Consider the following 19,183-nt stretch of genomic DNA (forward strand, 5'->3'; position numbering starts at 1 on the left):
CCCATTTATTTTTATTTTATTACTATATCATTATCTTAGATTAGTAAAGATACTTCACCGCCTTGAAATTGAATGAAGCCACAAACGTCTTATTAGTAAGTTCTTTTTTTGAATTCTTGACAAATTTACGAATAAATAACTAATACTGCGTAATTTACATTATACACAAATACATAATTATTTTAAATATTTTATGGACATTTTAGAACGGAGACGTGGCAAAACTTTTTTACGCAACTATTTCAATTCTCAAAACTGGGTACATTTTCTTGTTAGGAGTGAGTAATCTTTACTTATCTATGATCATTATGATCATAATTACAGATAAAAGTGACATAAACAAAGTTATAAATCGTAAAGGTTTATTAACTTAATTCAAATGTTATATCGTAACAATTTACCTGGATGAACCTCTAACAAACTATTACAACTATTTTCTAGACAAATTCGAAAAATGAAACAAAAAATTAACTAGTTCACAGATGCAAAACAATATTGTAATGTAAATAAAAAAAATTGCTGGGTACAAAATTGTCTATGGGTATACACTTTTAGCAACTTCTGCCAATTAATTGAGAGAATATGGAATAATAATAAAAATAGGGGAATATTAACAGAACATTGAAAGCGACTTAATGTTGGGTTAGGTATTTTAAAAACTGTAAAGGCCGGTATATGAGTTAAATTTTTCTAAGCAACAGAAATGCCCATGTGACATGATTATTTTCTCTGAAAGAAAATCGTATTCGTCATACCAAACTGAAAAAAAGAAAAGCGATTTACTAGATCCCTGGCCAGACAAGTATTTGAGTATTGTATGTAGATGTCTGTTCAGGATTGTATAATTACTTTCACATATCCATGCCATCAAGTACATCAAATACCCTATTATAAGGCTGTAGACATACAAGCCGCAATTCATTTAAAATTGGCAATAAACCTGTCTCGTCATGAGCATCCCCGCTGCTACGGTAGCACTACACTAGAAATTGATAACGGAGGCGAGTTTCTTGACTCTATTGAGGAGTAAGTCCCCCTCGCGGATGGTGGCCTGGTACAGCTGCGAGCGGTCCGCGTCGGCGCCGCGCCCCGCGCCCGTCACCACGCAGCCCGCCACCGCGTCGATGCGGCACTGCAGCCGGCCCGCTGCTGTGAAGCTGGAATGAAACATATCACTAATTAGCCTCATGATCACCAACTAACTTCAAACTTGTTCCCGGCAGGACTGAAGCACAGTCCAGCATAGTTCTACAACATGAACTATAATTAGATAAATGTATGACATGTTTTTCTTTCTTCTTTTCTTTTTGCCACCTAAGAATGTCTGTAATCAACCTCAAATAGGATTTAAACTCCTAATGAATTTTCCGTAAAATATTAAAATGTTTTATTTAAGTGTGAATTGGTGAAATCTATCTATCAAACAAATGGATGTTGAGAAACTATGTTAACTTTCACATCTTTCATAAAAAAAAACTAGACTGGAAATGATGATGAATAAACTGATTGATGGTTAAAAAATACACATAACATGACCATATAAAGAAATACGTGGAGGCGTCAACCTTCTTACAACATATCTTTTTACGAAAATGCCAAAATGGATTTAAAGTACTAGCATATGAAGAAATCAGCCTCAATTCTCAAAGTTTACTTTCAACGTAAGATACATGTGTTGCCATATTATATCTGCAGTAATTATAGTCAATATCTGCACATGACTTCCATACACAGAAAAACCCCAATTTCTTTACCATATCACTTTAGCATAGCAAAAAATTTACTTAGAAATCTCCTCCTCAACAAACTCGCGGGTGACGCCGAAGGTGGCGGCGATGTTGTCGAGGCTGAGCGAGCGGTACGCGCGCAGAAGCTGCACGTACGCCTTGATGCGCGCCTCGCGCACGTAGTGCTGGTAGTGCGGACGGAACACTGGGTCCACGCAGATTTGTGTCTCCACCTGAATTCATAGATTAAATGCATAGATAAGTATAGATATCTCACCTTGTAATTGAAGAAAGCCATTAAATCGTTTAAACGGCTGACAAATGTGTCAGCCGTCTAATGGCTCTCATGGTGTAATTTACGCGGAATTCCGACATGTACAGTTAAGACCTGCAAAACACGAAATCGAAGAAGAGTGCAGAGAAATATCGTTTCATTCGTAAATGATCTAAAAACACAATATTTTAAATATTTTCAAACACGAAAATACATGACAGTGACAATTTCAATTGTCAAAATTCGTTACATTTTGTTGTTAGGAATGAGTAATCTTTACTAATCTATAATTAAATGTTATAGTATAGAATCTTTCAAAGGTCGACTCAGGTGCTACTGCACCTTTCTATTTCCCCCTTATGACTGCAGTGTTTTGTTGCTGTTTGATTTCAGAGGTGTTTAAGAATGAGACACTTAAAGGTAGCATTGCCACTAGTCCTTGTACAATAAGAAATTTTATTTTTTTAAATAATCTGCAACCATAAACAAGAACAAATTAAATGTTGCAATATACAGTAGAATCCGTTTACTATGACTCCGTATATATTGACCAACCCCTTATTATGACGTAATTACACAGGGAAGTTTGGTTTTTATATAAAATTCTTTGTAAAAAAATCGGATATAATGACTTCCCTTACAGTGACATGTCGCTTATTATGACCCATTGTCGATAAATTATGTCTGGTTTTAATGACGACGTGATTTTTTACATCTTCGGTAATGTTCGTTGATCTTTGTGGTCCGAAACCTAGACTCAGACACTTTGTACACTTATCTCTTTAAAATATGAGTGCATATTAAAATATATAAATAAATCCTACCCAAGCAAGACTCTTCATAAAATCAGCATATCTGCATTCATGAAGGGACTCCACAAGCTCCCTCAGTTCAGGGAACCTTGACCGAAGGGCTTGCACAGCAGCACCTTGCCTTCTTAACGCTGCCTGGAGCGCATGTCTCTCCAAAGCCAGGGCGCATGCCAATACACAGTATTGAATGATGGTACCTGCAAAATGTAATTTGTATGATGAAAATAAAATACATAATATGTTAGACTTCATAGAAATGCACTGATATCTAACAATAAAAGACATGTATTTCATCAACAATAAAAAATAATGGATACAGTCACCCACACAAGTTGACAAAAAATTTATAGTTTTCACTGCCTGATATTAAATTTTAAAGTAACTAGAGAAAAAAATATGAATATATAATAAAGTATAGCTTTACCAAAATCTACCAATTCGTATGATTCAAATGTTGAAACGCAGTCAATGAACAATTCAGCTGCATGGCTGTAATCTCTCACAGCTAGACAGTAGATAGCCTCATACGCCTTCAACTTATTTCTGGATCTCCAGTCACCACCTTTGTCTACCAATTCATGGGCCTGAAAAAATTGAAAGAAATGTTATGTTAAGCTTTATTTTTATGGTGTACTATGTTTACTACACAATTGTTAATGTCTCATTTAAATATAAATATAATTATGAGGGTGGTAGAACCCTTTGTGGTTCGACTCCAGCGGCACCACCGCCACACCTACTTTTGCCTCATAACAGTAATGTTAAATGCTGCTGTGTTCTGGTTTGAAGGGTGTGGTAAGTGAGACATACTTTTTCGAGGCATATCAGTTTAGTCCTCAGGGATAGCGGCGCATCTGTGGCCGTACTCAAATGGCAATATCTAATCCTACCTGGGGTTGAATACAGATGTCCATGGGCAGCAGTAGTCACTTACCATCAGGTGGATTGCATGCTCGTCAGCTACTAATATATCATAAAAAAAAGTATTGATTGTTACAAAATTCAAGTTGATATTACCAATACAACTTCATACAAAAAGAAGTCACTTGACCAAAAGAAGTCTTATATATACTTAGTCTTATATAAATGAGACATGTGACTGTGACTGACATCTTAGCCAAGAATAAATTATAGCTGATTTATACTATTAGTAGTAAGTACAAATTACTGTTAGTAGTAAATGGTAAGGGAAGTAAATAGTCACTAACTTTACCCTACTTATTACTATTAACAGAATTATGAAAAATCATATACCTTATTAATTGCCTTGCCCATGTCCTTGACATTGCAGCCGTGGAAGTAAGCAATCCTGAACAGAGCAAACACAGCATCCAACCGTCTATTTGTAGTAAGGGTTGAGTCTTCATGCTTTGTTGTTGCTAAGGCACTCGCTGTTTCTTTGTCTCCAATTGAACAAAGGTAATCCAAACTGGAAAGGAAACATAACCAAGTTTAACTATCTATGGGACAAAGAAATACATACATCTATATTTTAGTACAGTCGTAATTTATATCCTCATGTACTTACCGATCTTGCCATACGGGTGTTTCGGAATCATCTTCTTCGAACTTAGCAAGCCTGCTTTGATTCTCTTTTGCCATCTCATCATACAACTTTTGGTCGAAAGGCCAGCCTAAGTCATTGCATACTTCCTTGTAGTAAGGTGCCATGTGACCAGCTTTAATCCCTTGGAATAACTCTTCTTTGAGTTTGGGATCGTCTTTAAATTGAGGTAGGGACAATTTAAATTTTATGGACGCGAGGGCCATATATTCCGGGGTTTTGCCTTCAGCTGACAACTCCATGGTTACCAAAATATATGAAGAACTTAATTAAAAGAAGCAATCAATCCAATTATATTTACGTCTGATTTAAACTTGCAACTTATTAAAGTTCCAATAACTTAAAATTACTTATTTATAAACAACATTAACAATTCCCGGTGGACAACTGCAATTTTCGTGACTTCACAAAAATTTAACCATTGCCTTTCGTTTTTATAAATGCGTTGGCAACACAACTAAGATAATTGTACTATACAGCCAAAAATACACTTACATAACTTGTACGTTAACTAAAATAGTTTAAAATATCTATTTTAATAGGATATGTAGGTTTCTTATTTTTATATAGCGTATAAGCAAAAACTTATCTTATTTATCATTCTTGAATTTTTTTAAGTACAGTACCTACGAAGGGTAGAGGAAAGAAGAATCATAAAAGTGCTTATAGAACTACAGTATACAGAACCTCAACCATTTACGTAGTACAAACTAATCTACTAATTTTGTAAATATTCTTGGATCTTTTTTTTTTATTATACACTTGCTATACAAATTACTAATTCCAACCTAATTTACTGATATTGCGACGGAAACCTCTGGATACATAGAGACAGATCTTCTTACCTCTACACTCTAATAACAGCTGATCCCAGAATTTGATCCTTATAATCGGCACTATCAGATAGTGGAATAATATGTTTTTTTTTCAAATGAAGGAAAAAATATATTTAAAAAAAAGTGATTATGCAGTTTTAGTTTTAATAAAAATCGGTCTCGTAACGCCTTTCAGCATTTTTCGCTAATCCTTCTACTTTCGGATTTGGCCCTGAAGGCTTATTTGAAAAATTCATTCCTGTATATGTAAACAACTCATTCCTGTATATGTAAACAATTACATACAAAAACTTTAACTTTCAAAAAATATTTTAAATTCATACTTTTACTATATTCAATTATATCTATCTTCTATTATATTAAGGATTACGCACGCACTTTAAAAGCACAGTACCGCAATGCTTTTCAAGTATTTCGTATTCTAAATATATTTCGCAATTTTAAGCTATATTTTATAAAACCAGGTACATATTTGTAAGGTATATGATGAACTAAATGTGTAAGGAAGCCTAGTGTCTAAAATAAATACAAATAATCGAGCTATTTAAAAAAAGTGACCGAATATTCGGATCAGTATAACGTAGTAGACACGGACATCACTAATTTACCGTGACATAAATACATTATTTATGTCAAGAATACTTGATTCGCTTGATTGTGTGAATACTTTTTTCTTTATATTGTATGTATTTTATTGTAAACCAACTTATTTTGATTACAACCAGGTAAATTCCGTACCTGGAAAATAATTCTTTGAGTCAAGGTAGTTACAACATGTTATAACGAAAAATGGATGTGAAACGGCTTGTTAATGAGAATCAAAGTATTAAAATTGTGCCTTCATTTGAAGAATCATTGCACAGTATGGGATTGAATGTGCATTTGGATGATAAAACTATAACTTGGTTCGATCAGCTAAGATCATTGTGGAATACATGGAGAAAAAGTGCAGCTGTTGAGAGCCACTTTGATGTATTCTTTCAGTCCACTCCAGATCCGTTCAGGGTCGTTTTAGTATTCATGATCAAATGTCCAGATTCCAAAGATTGCAAGCCTAAAACGTTACCGTATTTTATTATTGATATGCTGCAAAAATGGGCTACATCAAATGGAGTGATACCTGAAGACTCATTGAAACTACCAGCGTTTCATATAGCAAGTACACAACGAAATCAACATTTTTTAAATCTGATGGTAAAGACGTATCACATAAATGCAATCAAGGATTCTATTGTGCCTCTAGTGAGAGATATGATCAGAAGTGACAATTGTAAAGAGGCCTCTCAAGTAGTGATTGCTATGGAGTTGTTTGAAGATATTCCTGTTAGTGAGTTGCTCTTCCCACTGGTCATGCAAGATAAACTGAATATGGTTGATGAGTATTTGATACAGTGTCCATCCCAAGTGAAACAATTCGTACTTTACCTTGATAGATTGTTAGACAAAAACTTTAATATCCGTGAGTATGTTCAAAATTATGTTGAAGAGAATAAAATTGGACATGTCAGATATGAAAAATTGTATGCGAAAACTCTTAGTAAGCTGGTGGCTCGATTGTGCAATAAATTTAACATTCCCATTCAAACATGCAAAAATCTGAGCAAAAATCGTACTACAGGAGGCTTAAAATATTTGATTCATCAAAAATATATTGAAAATAATGTTAGCTCTTTAGTGTGGGATGATCGGGTAAAAGATTCTCTGAAACAGAATGCTGATGCAGGTATAGTGTTTATAGATATGTTAGTAGACCATGATTGTCATGAAGCACTAAAATGGGCTGCCTATTTGAACATTCCCAAAGATGATTTACCACTTGCTTTAAAAGAATTGTCTTTAAAAGAAGAAGATTGTACAGCAGAAGAGGAAAGTTGGGATGAACAGTCTAATTCTAATGAAAACTTTTATAATTTCCCATTATCAGACAATCAGGTTATAATGATTGATACACCTGAGAAATTCTTTGACTTAATGGTATCAAGTTTGCCTGGCTGTGGTGTTGTAAGTATTGACTGTGAGTGGAAACCCTCATTTGGTGCATCCCAATCTCAGGTTGCATTGATGCAAATTGCTACAGGCGACAGTGTTTATTTAATTGATACATTATTATTGGCTGACAAACAATACAATAGTTTTTGGAATACATTTAACAAGTCTTTATTGGACAATGCTGAGATCATAAAGTTGGGATTTGGTCTCGAGCAAGATTTAAGAGAAGTAAAAGCTTCAATACCTGGTTTAAATAACATTAAAATTAAAGGAGAGGGATTGCTTGATTTATCTATGCTGTGGAAAAGTCTTGTTAGTTCCGGATTAGCATTGCCATCAAGTAATCATAATAATGGGAATAGTCTAAGTTGTCTTGTACAAACTTGTTTTGGATTACCCCTAGAAAAGGCTGAGCAATGTTCTAATTGGGAATTAAGACCTTTAAGACCATCACAAATTCGCTATGCAGCATTGGATGCTTATGTATTGATAGAATTATATAAGTACCTTCAGAAGCTGAGCATTGAACAAGGGGTTAACTTTGAAGAAATATGTAATAGCATAATGATAGAGAACAAAATAAAATGCACCAAAAAAGTTGTTAATAAATGTCAATTGCAAGTAAGTTCGCAGATGAGAGGAGTAAAGGATGTAAAATTCTTTATAGAGTCTAAGTTATCACATCTCGCAGCATACTTAAGATACTGTGGTATAGATGCAGCTATAATATCTTCAAATATGTTGTGGTATGATACCATTAATGTTGCTATATCTGAAGATAGATATATCATATTATGTAAAATAAAGTATTCACCGACAGCTAATTATCCCCAAGCATTGATATTAGATGTTGGAGTATATCCCATTCAAGAGCAGCTTAAGAATATATTTAATTATTTTAGAATTGCTATTCAACCAAAAGATATTCTTACTCGCTGTGTTAATTGTAATGAAAAAGATTTGAGAAGATTGAATAGAAATGATGTTGTTACTTTGTGTAATAGCTATCGACAGGCAAAGCTAAACAGGAATCAAATAAATCACTCTCATGAGGAGGAAGATGATCCATATGGACAGTTTCTTAGTGATTCTGAAGGAGATGATGATATAGTATACCCTCCTTTGCAATCTTCTGGCCATAATACAACATGCTTGTCCTCTAAAGGAGTACCAATAGATATAGACAATGTTGATAAACTTTTAGCATCAAACCAAACAGCAATTCTATGTGACAGTTGTGGTAAATTATATTGGGATGAAGATACTCTATGCAAGTCTTTAAGTAATCTCATATGTGAAGCAACTAAAATCAGTATTCATTGATATTTAAATATGTAAGAGGTACAAAATATGATAATGTAGTAATAAATTATTTTCTGTATTAGGTTTTTAGTTTGTTACCTGTAAAGTAATTGTAGTTAATTTTAAGTGTATAAAGTTAAGTATAAGTTAAAGGTATACTTCTTTTGGGACATTTGGGAAAATAATGAAAGTGAATTTGTCAATATGACATAATGAAGTTGGCTAGTAAATATTATAAATTTTGCAATATTTACTACCCAATTTATGTTCTACAACATCATTAGTTTCTCAAGTTTCTCAAAAACTACTGATCCCATTTAGATGGGGCCTTCGTCATTAAGTATATGATACATTTGTTTTTGTATTTTTGTGATATATATAATTTCACTTTTTGCGCGCGTAAATATTAATACATGTACTTTTTTTATTACATACGCCAATGAAGTATAACTTCTTTCATGCGTACTAAAGTACACAGGCCTTTGTTACAAAATTGACTTCTAAAATAAAAATTACTGAATACCTAGATCTTTTCTAAATTAACTTTTTTCTCTAGATATTATATATATTATAATAGGTATTTACCATACTGGCGTAACATAAACCATTTATCTGAATGAATTGGAATGTAATAAAAAATAATTACCAAATACTATGTATTTTTTTAACTTATTTACATAGCAATTAATTAGGCTGCATTATTGTAAATAATCATTTGTCAAATATCTATTGCTTACCCTGTGAGGAATAGTGTGACAAAATTGTATATATAAAAATACTACATATTGAAACATCAGGACACAAGGCTTTAATGCAATTCTTATATGCTATAATGTCAATAATAATTTCCGACTACCTTCTTTTTATATGCTTCAGTTAAAACTTAATTACCATACAATACTTCAAATTAAAATATAAATAAATCAAGTTATATTTTATTATCATCGTTTTAGCTGTAGCCTAGCAATAGTTATTAATGATTATATTTGTTTAAAATATTACTTATTCAATATTAAAATTTAAGGAAAAATACTATATTCGTTGCAATTTTACATGAATACTAATATTTTATATTATCATTTGTATCAGAAAATAGATCGGAAATACAGTTTATCATTATATTTTTATTGATTGAATGTTGGGAATAAAAGTGTGAAATGTGTCCACTCATTCCTGCTATATTCCCAACATCATTTGTAAAAATATTTCAAAAATTATAATTAATAAACATAGCAAAGATGGTACAAATTAAGTGGTGTCCAAGTTGAGAAATACTTGTATACAAAATTATTCTAAACGTACAAGGTAAAAAAATGCATAATAATAAAACAAAGTCACCAGAGAGGTAGTTTATTATTATCATTAAGTGTTTTAAAGTAAGAATTATACATTTTTGCAGACTTTGCAAAAATACAATGAAGTAGTTATTAATACCTTAGATGATTACCATTTTCCTTTATTATAATGTATTCTACACTTTACTTAAATATTACAAGGACCCTAAGATTTTAAGAAGACACTTCGTGTTTGTGCTTATTTTTGGTTCAGTTTTCATGCACATAGAAAAGTTAAAAATTACCCCGCGCGAGTAAGCAGAATCTCCTTATTTTGTTTTAAAAAATGATAATTACCTTTTACCTACATTTTCTTGCTACGCGTGCGTGTTTTTCAAGTAAAAAACAGACAGTACCCGCGCGGGAGCGGAATCAGAACACTTCGTGAGTTCTAAGCCTAAAAAATATTCTATAATTGAGAAATCAATTCCCGCAAGATTTAATATTTATTTGATTTGATTTGATATTTATTATTGATTAGAAAAATAGACATTGTTGTCTCATGGACATCATTGTTGTAACACAAGTAAAATGCATAGCGATGTGATGTTCTATTTGCTTTCGTTATCATAGCATACAATAAGTTAAATATTTATATTATTGCTTTGGTCATCATAAGTATTTCATAAGACTTATGTAACTTTACATAAAATAATTATATAGCAAAAGCGTTCTATTAAAAAATTATGTTTGTATCACTGTATTTTTCTTTCAAAAGCTCTATCTCGCTTTGATCTATTTTATTTCCTTGTAAGTTCAGTTCCTCAAGCTCTAGTGCAGGAAATCCTTTGAGAGTGGTCAGTAAATTATTTTTGAGGTTCAATTTCTGTAACAAATATAGAACAGAAGTTTTCAGATTTTGTAAGTTGTGAAATATAGGTGAAAAGTTCATATAAAGATAATGTAAGTCGAAATTTATTTATTGATATAGTGTGTTTATGTTATGCTCACCTTACAGTGCTGAAGTTTTATTAAAACTGGCAACATTCTAGATGTCAATTTCTGATTAGAGAGATCAACATCTTCACAAAAGCTATAGTATTGTATATGATACAATGTTGCAATTTTTTCATGATGCTGCATGGTCAGCTGCAAACTTGAAGTACAGTAATTGATCATAAGCTGTTCTTCTAAGCACCATTTTGAGATAAGATCATCATAATAACCAGTCCTTAGTTTGTCTATAGTTTTTAAGGAATGTAGATTAGCTAATATTTCTTTATGATACAGTTTTGCATCTATGCAGTACAAAATGACAGTTGTTGTTAAGAGTGTCCCTGAAAAATACAACAATATTTAAGTTATATAAAAAATAATTATTCTCTTCAATATTTATCATTTTCACAGTATAAGAAATCAATGTAAAAGCTTTTAAAGGTGTGTGAGTCTACTGTGGTGGACTTCAACCTAAACTTTTCTCACTTTAAGATAAAATTTAATTGTTCTAATTCTAACAGTGCAAAGAAGTGAGAAACTTGTGGTTAATGACCAGTTACTCTTTAATTTGTTTGTCAATTGTACAATTATATAAATACCAGCTGACCTGGTAAACGTTGTGTTGCCATATAAATAAATAAATAAATGTTAAGGATGAACAACCCTTATCACTTAGGGGTATGAAAAATAGATAGTAGCTGATTCTCAGACCTACTGAATATGCATACAAAATTTGGTGAAAATCGGTAGCCGTTTCGGAGGAGTCAATATCTAACATTGTAACGCAAGAATTTTATATATAAGATTTTTATATTATATAAAGGTTTACTCACATTTATTATCTGGTTCCAATTGAAGCAACTGGCGGCAAGAGTCTAGTTGATCTTTCAATTCCAGCAAAACAGGTTGCGAATATTTATTTTGAAAGCTTATTTCACTTTTTCCTACGTATAAAGAGGGTTTATATTCTCTGCAAGCTATAATTTGCTTTTCATTTTTATCATTTTCATACTCGACCTAGAATTGTAATAATATCTGTTATTAGTGTATGAAAGTAACTTGAAATTTTTTGCAATAGACCAATACTATAAAGTCGCCTCATATTCAAGGCAGCTGGCAACAACTCTCATCCACCGACATGCAGATCTGCTTAATGCAACAAATGGGTGAAGCCTTGGGTGGCTCCTAGGTCAAACCATACCGGGACTACCTCCTTTCAAGGTATAACAATAGAAAGGGACAACCTACATACAATATTATTAATTAATGTTATTTAGAGATAAATATTGTATTATTCTAAAAACCATACCTTAATATTCATGCCATCTGTAATATTCTGTTGATGGTTATATATCCATAAATCATCATAATCTTTTCCAATACATGGTATCCATTCCCCTTCAACAAGCTCATTGTTGAAGTAGATTTTTGTTGTTGATTGTATTAACTCCCTTGAAACATATTTACTCCAAGCTAAAGTAGTCTTAGTGGGTGTTACACAAAATACTACTGGATGGATATTACTTTTAACAGCACCTAAAACAAGGATTACATTGGTCGGTGTACAAGCTTCTGATGTTAAAATTATATAGTTATTATTAAAATTATATAGCACAATAAATATGCAAGAGTTGTCTATTGGGAGTTATGGTGTTATATACTACATAAAGTCCTTTATCATTATGTGTAACTTATGTAAACATTACTTTAGCAATTTCTAATATTTGTAAAAACATTTGTCATTTTAATTAGAAATTTCAATTAAACTGGAGGGATAGTTAATTTATTAAATAAAAGTTATTTTTATGAATAATGCACATAATTCATACCAACCTAAGAGCCACCTCAGATAAAACCAAGCGCTTGTATCATCTGGGTCAGTGAATGCAGCACTCTGGACCATTTTAAGTTCATGCTTGTGATAGTTATCCTTTATAGGTCGCCCACCTGTAAATTATGTTTAAAAAACTATGTAATGGTTCTATTATATTATTAAGAAGTATGATGAGTGTACAAGTATTATGATAAAAAAATATTTTTATGTGGGTCTCTTGTATATAACAATCCATTAAGTCCTAAGCCAATCACATAATACCATAGATAAGTATAGATATCTCACCGCCTTGTAATTAAAGGAAGCCATTAAATGGCTTAAACAGCTGACAAATGTGTCAGCCATTTAATGGCTGTCATGGTGTAATTGACGCGCAACAATGCGCAGTTAAGAAACGAAATCGAAGAAAAAGTGCGGAGAAATATCTTTTCATTAATAAATGATCTAAAAACTATATTTTTGTAATATTTTTCTAACACGAAAATAAATGACAGTGACAATTTCAATTGTCATAACTGGTTACATTTTCTTGTTAGGAGTGAGTAATCTTTACTAATCTATGCATAATACCTTATTATCAAAACATAAACTATAGCAGCACTATATTATGGTCAACACTACCTTCTAAATCAGGATATAACTCCACTAACATTTTACTTCTATAATGCCATGCTGAATAATTTGAGAAGTTATCATGTATCTTCTCTGTGGTGAAATCAAATTCTTCTTGCAGTGGTGCCTTGTAATGACTTACGACAAATCTGCGGTAATCCCATGTATGGACTGAAATTAGAAAAGAATTTATTATAACAAAAATATATAAAAATGCTTTGTGTAGTTTATAATAAAATGCTATCTTGTTTATTTTATTACAATAGAAAAAGCGTGAGATACCAAATTCAATCATAAAAATTGTAACTTAAGATTTAAATCTGCAATTTTATTGCTAAAACATAGTTTATATCTCGTGTCTCCATCATCAGATCCTGAGCTACTCAAGTCATCACCAGTACCCAGAGACATGGCATATAGTGCAGACTTAGAAGATCTGTAGCTACTACCCATATCCATCATTGTTACTTAAGAACAATTTTTTTTTTTTTTATAATATAGGAGTAGAAGACGAGCATGCAGTCCACCTGATGGTAAGTGGCTCCTGCCGCCCATGGACATCTGTAATCAACCACAGATAGGATTAGATATTCCTACCTGAGGTCGGCCACAGATGCGCCGCTACCCCTGAGGACTAAGCCGGAACGCCTCGGAAAAGTCTGTCTCCCTTACCACACCCTTCAAACCGGAACACAGCAGCGCCTAACACTGCTGTTATTAGCTAGAAATAGGTGTGGCGGTGGTGCCACCGGAGTCGAACCACAAAGGGTTCTACCACCTTCAAAAATATTAAATTATTTATATACTTACAATTCCTCTCATCGAATTTCAGATACTTTTGACACAGATCCAGTTCTGTCTTCCAGTCAGGGTCAGGTCTCGTTAACAACACCCATTGCCGCTGATACCAAGCTCCATAGGATTTTGGGTTCCTCTTCAAACAATATTCAGTTAACCTTAACTCATCATCATACTGCTTTGACATTTCTTCATCACTTTTCCCACTTTTACTGAAAATTATTAAAACCTATATTAACAAACGGAAATTAATTTATTTAATATATAAAATTTACTTAATTATGTATTACAACATCTCCCATTACATTTACTTCATATTGATTTATTACATATTGATGGAATCCATTAAAGTCTGTGACACAGTGACAATTAGAATTGAGTAGCTCGCGAGTGAGTGATATAAAAGATATATATCTTCACCAAAGAGCTAATCACTCATCAACTCCGACGATTTTGAATTATATCTTTATATCCGCATCACACTCATCACTCACTCGGAGTCATTTGCTCGCGAGCGAGTTATAAGTCAAATGAGCGACTGACTGAGAGTCTGATTTGAGTCAAATGCATTACGTATTAAACACTAAATTAAAATCTTTTTTCTTTGCTAAGAATATGAAAATTGTGTTGGCTATACAAATAGTGTTGGCTTTGAAATTCATATATAATTTCTTGCCAGTTTTGTATTAATTATAGGAATCAAAAATGTTGTCAAAACATTTTGATCTGATTCTCTGAAATACTGATATAAAATGTCGCTTATATCGTTACAGAGCTACTGAGCTAAAGTGAGCTAGTGAGCTAAAAAAGTGATATATATCACTGAGTTCAAAAGATATATCTCGCTCTTTTCACTTTAGTGATATATTTTGCGCACCTCTAGTCACAATCATATTCCTGCCTAATATTATTCCAGACCTCCCATTAAAATTAATTGAATATTTATTTTATGGTTTGAATTTATATTCAAACCATAAAATAAATATTCAGTATAATTAAAAAAAACATATCCTTTACCCACCTAAATTCAATTAATGTTTCTCTTCTAATGTTCCATAAGGTAAGTATATCAGGATTAGAGGACAAGCAGTTTCCGGTAAGCTCCAGTAACTCCTTATCTAAGTGTCTTAATTTCCTCTGTAAATAAAATGATGTAATCATTATGAGATTCAGTTCTGACATCTACCATTTACAATGTTTGTGAGTCATATTTTGGTACGAGTTAGTGATAGCAGAAAGATGAAGCAATATTAGGCAAATGACACTTAGTTATTATAAGCTACAATATATGCAGCTACAAAGGTGCAGTCTTGTAGTATGTCCTGTTTTTAAAAGACCATCAGATTATGGGACAATACAATAATAGTAATCATACTTGTCAATACTACATTATTCATAACGCTCAGTACAAAGAACATGATATGAAAACTACATATTATAATATTTCTTGCCTTATCTCTAATCTGCTGCCAAACATTTTTGAACTCTTTTAATTTCGCTTGCTTTTCCTTTTCTCTTCTAGCCTTCTCTTCTTCTGTTGTTCTAACTTTAACTCTTCCATGCTAAAATATAAGTTTTATATTATAATAACATAATCATAGAATTATGCAAAGAACGAATAAAAATAACTATTATACCATTTTTACGCGTTATCGATTGTCAGCAGTAACCTGGAGAAAACTGAAAAAAGAGTGTACTTGAATGTTCAATATGTTAAGACTTATTTTACAGTAATTATTGTATTAATTTATGGATCACTGTAAGATCATTTGAATGCCATTTTTTTAGATACAAAGTATCCACAATTATTTAAAACTTTTATAAGTAATAGATACAGAATAATATCATCTAAAAACACAACATGCTAATAATTTTTGTGCTGATATAATGATGGTAAAATACCTAATCTATTCAAACAAAAAACTACGAAGTATGTGAATTAACTTATTTACCAATTATTAATGATTTCAATGAAAGACATGAATGGTGACGTTTGACAATGACATTTAGCATACCTTTGATTAATTATGTACAACAGACTAAAAATAAGCGTAGATATCGACAAATTTTGCTTTAGTTATCTACGACATATTTAAAAATAGTAAATACAATGTTAAAAATATTCTGTAACTATTAGAACAGTTAATAATAAAAATGTAAAAAACAATATTGAAACTTTACAACATAAATAATTTAATAAATGATCTATGATTATATGTATATAGATGGATGATGGTGAACTTAGCAGCACAGCATTTGCCAGCAGAGCACTAAAAATGAGAGTTCTATTCGCATGCACATGAGTTCTATAGTTCCTGATAGTTTTCAGGAATAGGCCATTTCACAGAGATAAAGCAGAATGAAATGATGTTCTGCTAACTTCACACGGCAGAGCATTTTCTAGAAAATTGAATAAAAAAGAAAATTGAAAAAAATATTAAAAAAAAGTTTTGTCGAAAATCTTTCCGATTTGTACTATTCTAGTATGCTGTGCTGGCACTTTAGAATGAGTTCCTGGGACAGTTATTGTACAAATGTATCATTATATTACTAGGCTTTGCAAAATCGACGAGTTTCCCCTTTTAAATAACCTTGTTGCAATTTTTTTTTGGTTAAATTGTTGTCAGTTTATTTTATCAGTAAACTTTTTTCAGGTTATATCGCGAGAACTATCACTGAAAACTATTAGGAACTCCAGATATTAGCTAATTACATTAATCAATAGCTTTTTTTTCAATTTTCTAGAAAATGCTCTGCTGTATGAAGTTAGCAGAGCATTATTTCATTCTGCTTTATCTCCATGAAATCGCCAGAATTATTCCTGAAAACTATAGAACTCATGTGGATGCGAATAGAGCTCTTATATTTTAGTGCTCTGCTAGCAAATGCTGTGCTACTTTCACGGACACTATAGAGATATAGGTCTGTGCTATAGATGGTTCCCGTGTCCGTGAAATTAGTGTGCAATAGTCGGCGAAGAGGTTAATTCACACATAAAATGCTGTTTGACAATAATGAATAAAATATAGTTGAGTTAGTTTTTATTCTAGTCGGGCTTTTATGTTAGTATTATTTTGAGCTTTGTTATCATACGTTGCCCGTCAGTCATTCATTCCGTCTATACTCTTTGATTCCGTCTTTCTGTAGGCTTCTGTCAAATTGACAAATCTTGTCACCTTTCATAAAGATTTCATGACAATTGAGTTGAGTTGTCTCTTACTGTCAGTGTCTGCTTCTGTGTAAAATTGTGTAAATTTTGGTGGATTAGTATTATTTAGGTTTTGTTGTTTACTGATAAGGATGAATAATGCACCACAATTTTCTTTACGTTGGAATAACTACGTCACTCATGTTACGGAAGCTTTCAATGTTCTACGGTTTGAAAACGACTTGGTTGATGTCACCTTATGTTGTGATGGAGGAAAAATAAAGGCCCACAAAATGTTACTCTCAGCGTGCAGTAATTATTTCAAGCAAATATTTAAAGAAAACCCTTGCCAGCACCCTGTGATTATATTTAGAAATTTCAAATATGAAGATCTCAACGCGATTGTAAACTTTATGTATCATGGTGAGGTAAACATCTTCCAGGAACAGTTAGAGTCGTTTCTTATAACGGCGGAGCTTCTAGAAGTTAAGGGTCTCACCGACAATATGGAGGAAGAATCAGCTAAGAACCAGTTAAAAGTAAATGACAATATTTCTCTAGATTTAAGTTCTAAAACGAGTAGATCTAATAATAATGTTGGTGCAGCTCAGTCTTCTGATGAGCCTATTAACTTGGCGACGTTCCCAGCTACAAGAGACGAACCCTTACCCCAAGAAACATCACCAGTGACTCAAGAACAGGATATTGATATTTCGGAACCCCAGTCTGAGACTATAAAAACTGCTGATGGAAATGACACAAAACCCAAAACGACAAATCCCCCTAGTGACGAAATGCAAGTTGACATGCAATCTACCTCAGGTGAAGATTTATCAGAGAAAAATAATTCTGGTATGTTACATTGTAATAATCAAAGTAATTAATTATGTTATATCACATTAGATAAGATAATGTTATTGTTTGTTGCAGAATCAGATATGGCCAAATTTCGTTGCCAGTTATGTCCGAAGGGATTTAAGCATCCAACTTCGTTAACTCTACACAAGGACTCACATGCTGGGAAGACACAATGTCCAGTGTGCCACAGATCTTTCTCTCGGTCTTATGATATGAGAAGTCACCTACAGCGGATTCACCAGGGAAAACAGCTAACAATTAAGGAAATCAGATACAAAAACACCAGTGACACAGTTGCACCAAAACAGTTTACTCATCATATATAGTTGTAACTTTACAGTAACTATAGTTACTGTGCAAAATAACAGCACTAAGTGCTCAAATCTTCAAAATTTAATAATTCTTGTTGCTACGTTTATAGTTTCCATTCATAATATTTTGGCATATTTTTAAATTATGATATTATCTAATTTACCTAAAAAGGTACCCATAGTTGAGTTAATTTTTTGTTGCATTCCTTATACTTTAATCAACATTTTCTTATTAGTACATGCTGTTAAATAACATTTGTGTATGAAATACATGAGATGGTGCTCTAAATATCTGTAAAATATATAATAATATTTTTTAATGTTAATGATGAAAAAATTTATGAATGGAAACTTATATTGATTATATTTATTTATAACATTAAGTCACAAATGAACTGCTCAGCGCTCTTAGCTTTGGCTATTTTTTATACTAGTCTATATAAATACTGTTTCAATATATGTAATTGTTTATATTATTGTGTTTTATTTAATGGCATTTGTTAAAGAAATGATAAATAGAAACAATTGAACTTTCAAATCACAACTAAGTGCAGATGGCCAATTTATTACAACTTATTAGTGTGTGTAAGATAAAGTCAGACTAGCTGAAAATTAAATTTTTAAATCGAAAATTTTATTAAATCGAAATTTAAATTGAAAACTTTATTAAATCTTTAGATGATACCACTGTTAATCTACATTAGTATTATACAGACAATACAATTTAATCTGATTTCTGGTGGTAAGGGAGACATACTTATCCGAGGGGTTCTAGCTTTGTCCTCAGGGGTAGTGGCGCATCTTTGGCCGACCGATCAGGTAGGAATATCTAATCGGCGGGAGTAGCC

At 32.2% G+C, this 19,183-nt stretch overlaps 4 protein-coding genes across 5 annotated transcripts; 2 read left to right on the top strand and 2 right to left on the bottom strand.

Moving 5' to 3' along the window:
• Nucleotides 1-835: 835 nt before the first annotated feature.
• On the bottom strand, nt 836-4,810 carry Rpn7 (regulatory particle non-ATPase 7). The gene is made up of 6 exons (XM_073080585.1): nt 4,342-4,810; nt 4,068-4,242; nt 3,238-3,397; nt 2,826-3,010; nt 1,785-1,960; nt 836-1,157 (listed from the first exon to the last, which is right to left on the bottom strand). Exons 1-6 carry the CDS (start codon nt 4,617-4,619, stop codon nt 983-985), a joined length of 1,149 nt encoding a protein of 382 aa, XP_072936686.1. The 5' UTR covers nt 4,620-4,810; the 3' UTR covers nt 836-982.
• A 1,008-nt stretch (nt 4,811-5,818) lies between these two features.
• On the top strand, nt 5,819-10,324 carry Nbr (exonuclease mut-7 homolog). The gene has a single exon (XM_073080582.1). The coding sequence runs from the start codon at nt 6,003-6,005 to the stop codon at nt 8,523-8,525; it is 2,523 nt and encodes an 840-aa protein (XP_072936683.1). The 5' UTR covers nt 5,819-6,002; the 3' UTR covers nt 8,526-10,324.
• RabGGTa (Rab geranylgeranyltransferase subunit alpha) lies at nt 9,839-16,045 on the bottom strand. 2 transcript variants are annotated; one of them, XM_073080584.1, is made up of 11 exons: nt 15,971-16,045; nt 15,656-15,698; nt 15,470-15,580; nt 15,040-15,155; nt 14,031-14,230; nt 13,230-13,391; nt 12,608-12,721; nt 12,084-12,310; nt 11,608-11,791; nt 10,790-11,115; nt 9,839-10,664 (listed from the first exon to the last, which is right to left on the bottom strand). In XM_073080584.1, the coding sequence occupies exons 2-11, from the start codon at nt 15,656-15,658 to the stop codon at nt 10,515-10,517; spliced, it is 1,593 nt and encodes a 530-aa protein (XP_072936685.1). In that variant the 5' UTR covers nt 15,659-15,698; nt 15,971-16,045; the 3' UTR covers nt 9,839-10,514. The 2 variants fall into 2 exon arrangements, with proteins under 2 accessions (XP_072936685.1, XP_072936684.1); XM_073080583.1 differs by having other exon boundaries at nt 15,921-16,022.
• Nucleotides 16,046-17,194: 1,149 nt separating this feature from the next.
• On the top strand, nt 17,195-18,808 carry LOC140748038 (uncharacterized). Its single transcript, XM_073080721.1, has 2 exons — nt 17,195-18,018; nt 18,097-18,808. The coding sequence occupies exons 1-2, from the start codon at nt 17,319-17,321 to the stop codon at nt 18,348-18,350; spliced, it is 954 nt and encodes a 317-aa protein (XP_072936822.1). The 5' UTR covers nt 17,195-17,318; the 3' UTR covers nt 18,351-18,808.
• Nucleotides 18,809-19,183: the final 375 nt, after the last annotated feature.

The sequence above is a fragment of the Epargyreus clarus genome, unplaced genomic scaffold, assembly GCF_041222505.1.
Source record: "Epargyreus clarus isolate Ecla_fem2 unplaced genomic scaffold, WU_Ecla_fem_2.2 ptg000015l, whole genome shotgun sequence".
In the NCBI taxonomy this organism is placed as follows: Eukaryota; Metazoa; Arthropoda; class Insecta; order Lepidoptera; family Hesperiidae; genus Epargyreus; species Epargyreus clarus.

Coding starts and splice junctions, on each gene's coding strand:
- Rpn7 (XM_073080585.1), bottom strand. CDS start 4,619: ATGGAGTTGTCAGCTGAAGGCAAAACCCCGGAATATATGGCCCTCGCG. Junction 3,398..4,067: donor TGGGCAAGGCAATTAATAAG/GTATATGATTTT, acceptor CAATTTTTTCAG/GCCCATGAATTGGTAGACAA. Junction 1,961..2,825: donor TTATGAAGAGTCTTGCTTGG/GTAGGATTTATT, acceptor CTATGAATTCAG/GTGGAGACACAAATCTGCGT.
- Nbr (XM_073080582.1), top strand. CDS start 6,003: ATGGATGTGAAACGGCTTGTTAATGAGAATCAAAGTATTAAAATTGTG.
- RabGGTa (XM_073080584.1), bottom strand. Junction 13,392..14,030: donor GAAATTCGATGAGAGGAATT/GTAAGTATATAA, acceptor TTCTAATTTCAG/TCCATACATGGGATTACCGC. Junction 12,722..13,229: donor GTTATATCCTGATTTAGAAG/GTAGTGTTGACC, acceptor CATAATTTACAG/GTGGGCGACCTATAAAGGAT.
- LOC140748038 (XM_073080721.1), top strand. CDS start 17,319: ATGAATAATGCACCACAATTTTCTTTACGTTGGAATAACTACGTCACT. Junction 18,019..18,096: donor ATCAGAGAAAAATAATTCTG/GTATGTTACATT, acceptor TGTTTGTTGCAG/AATCAGATATGGCCAAATTT.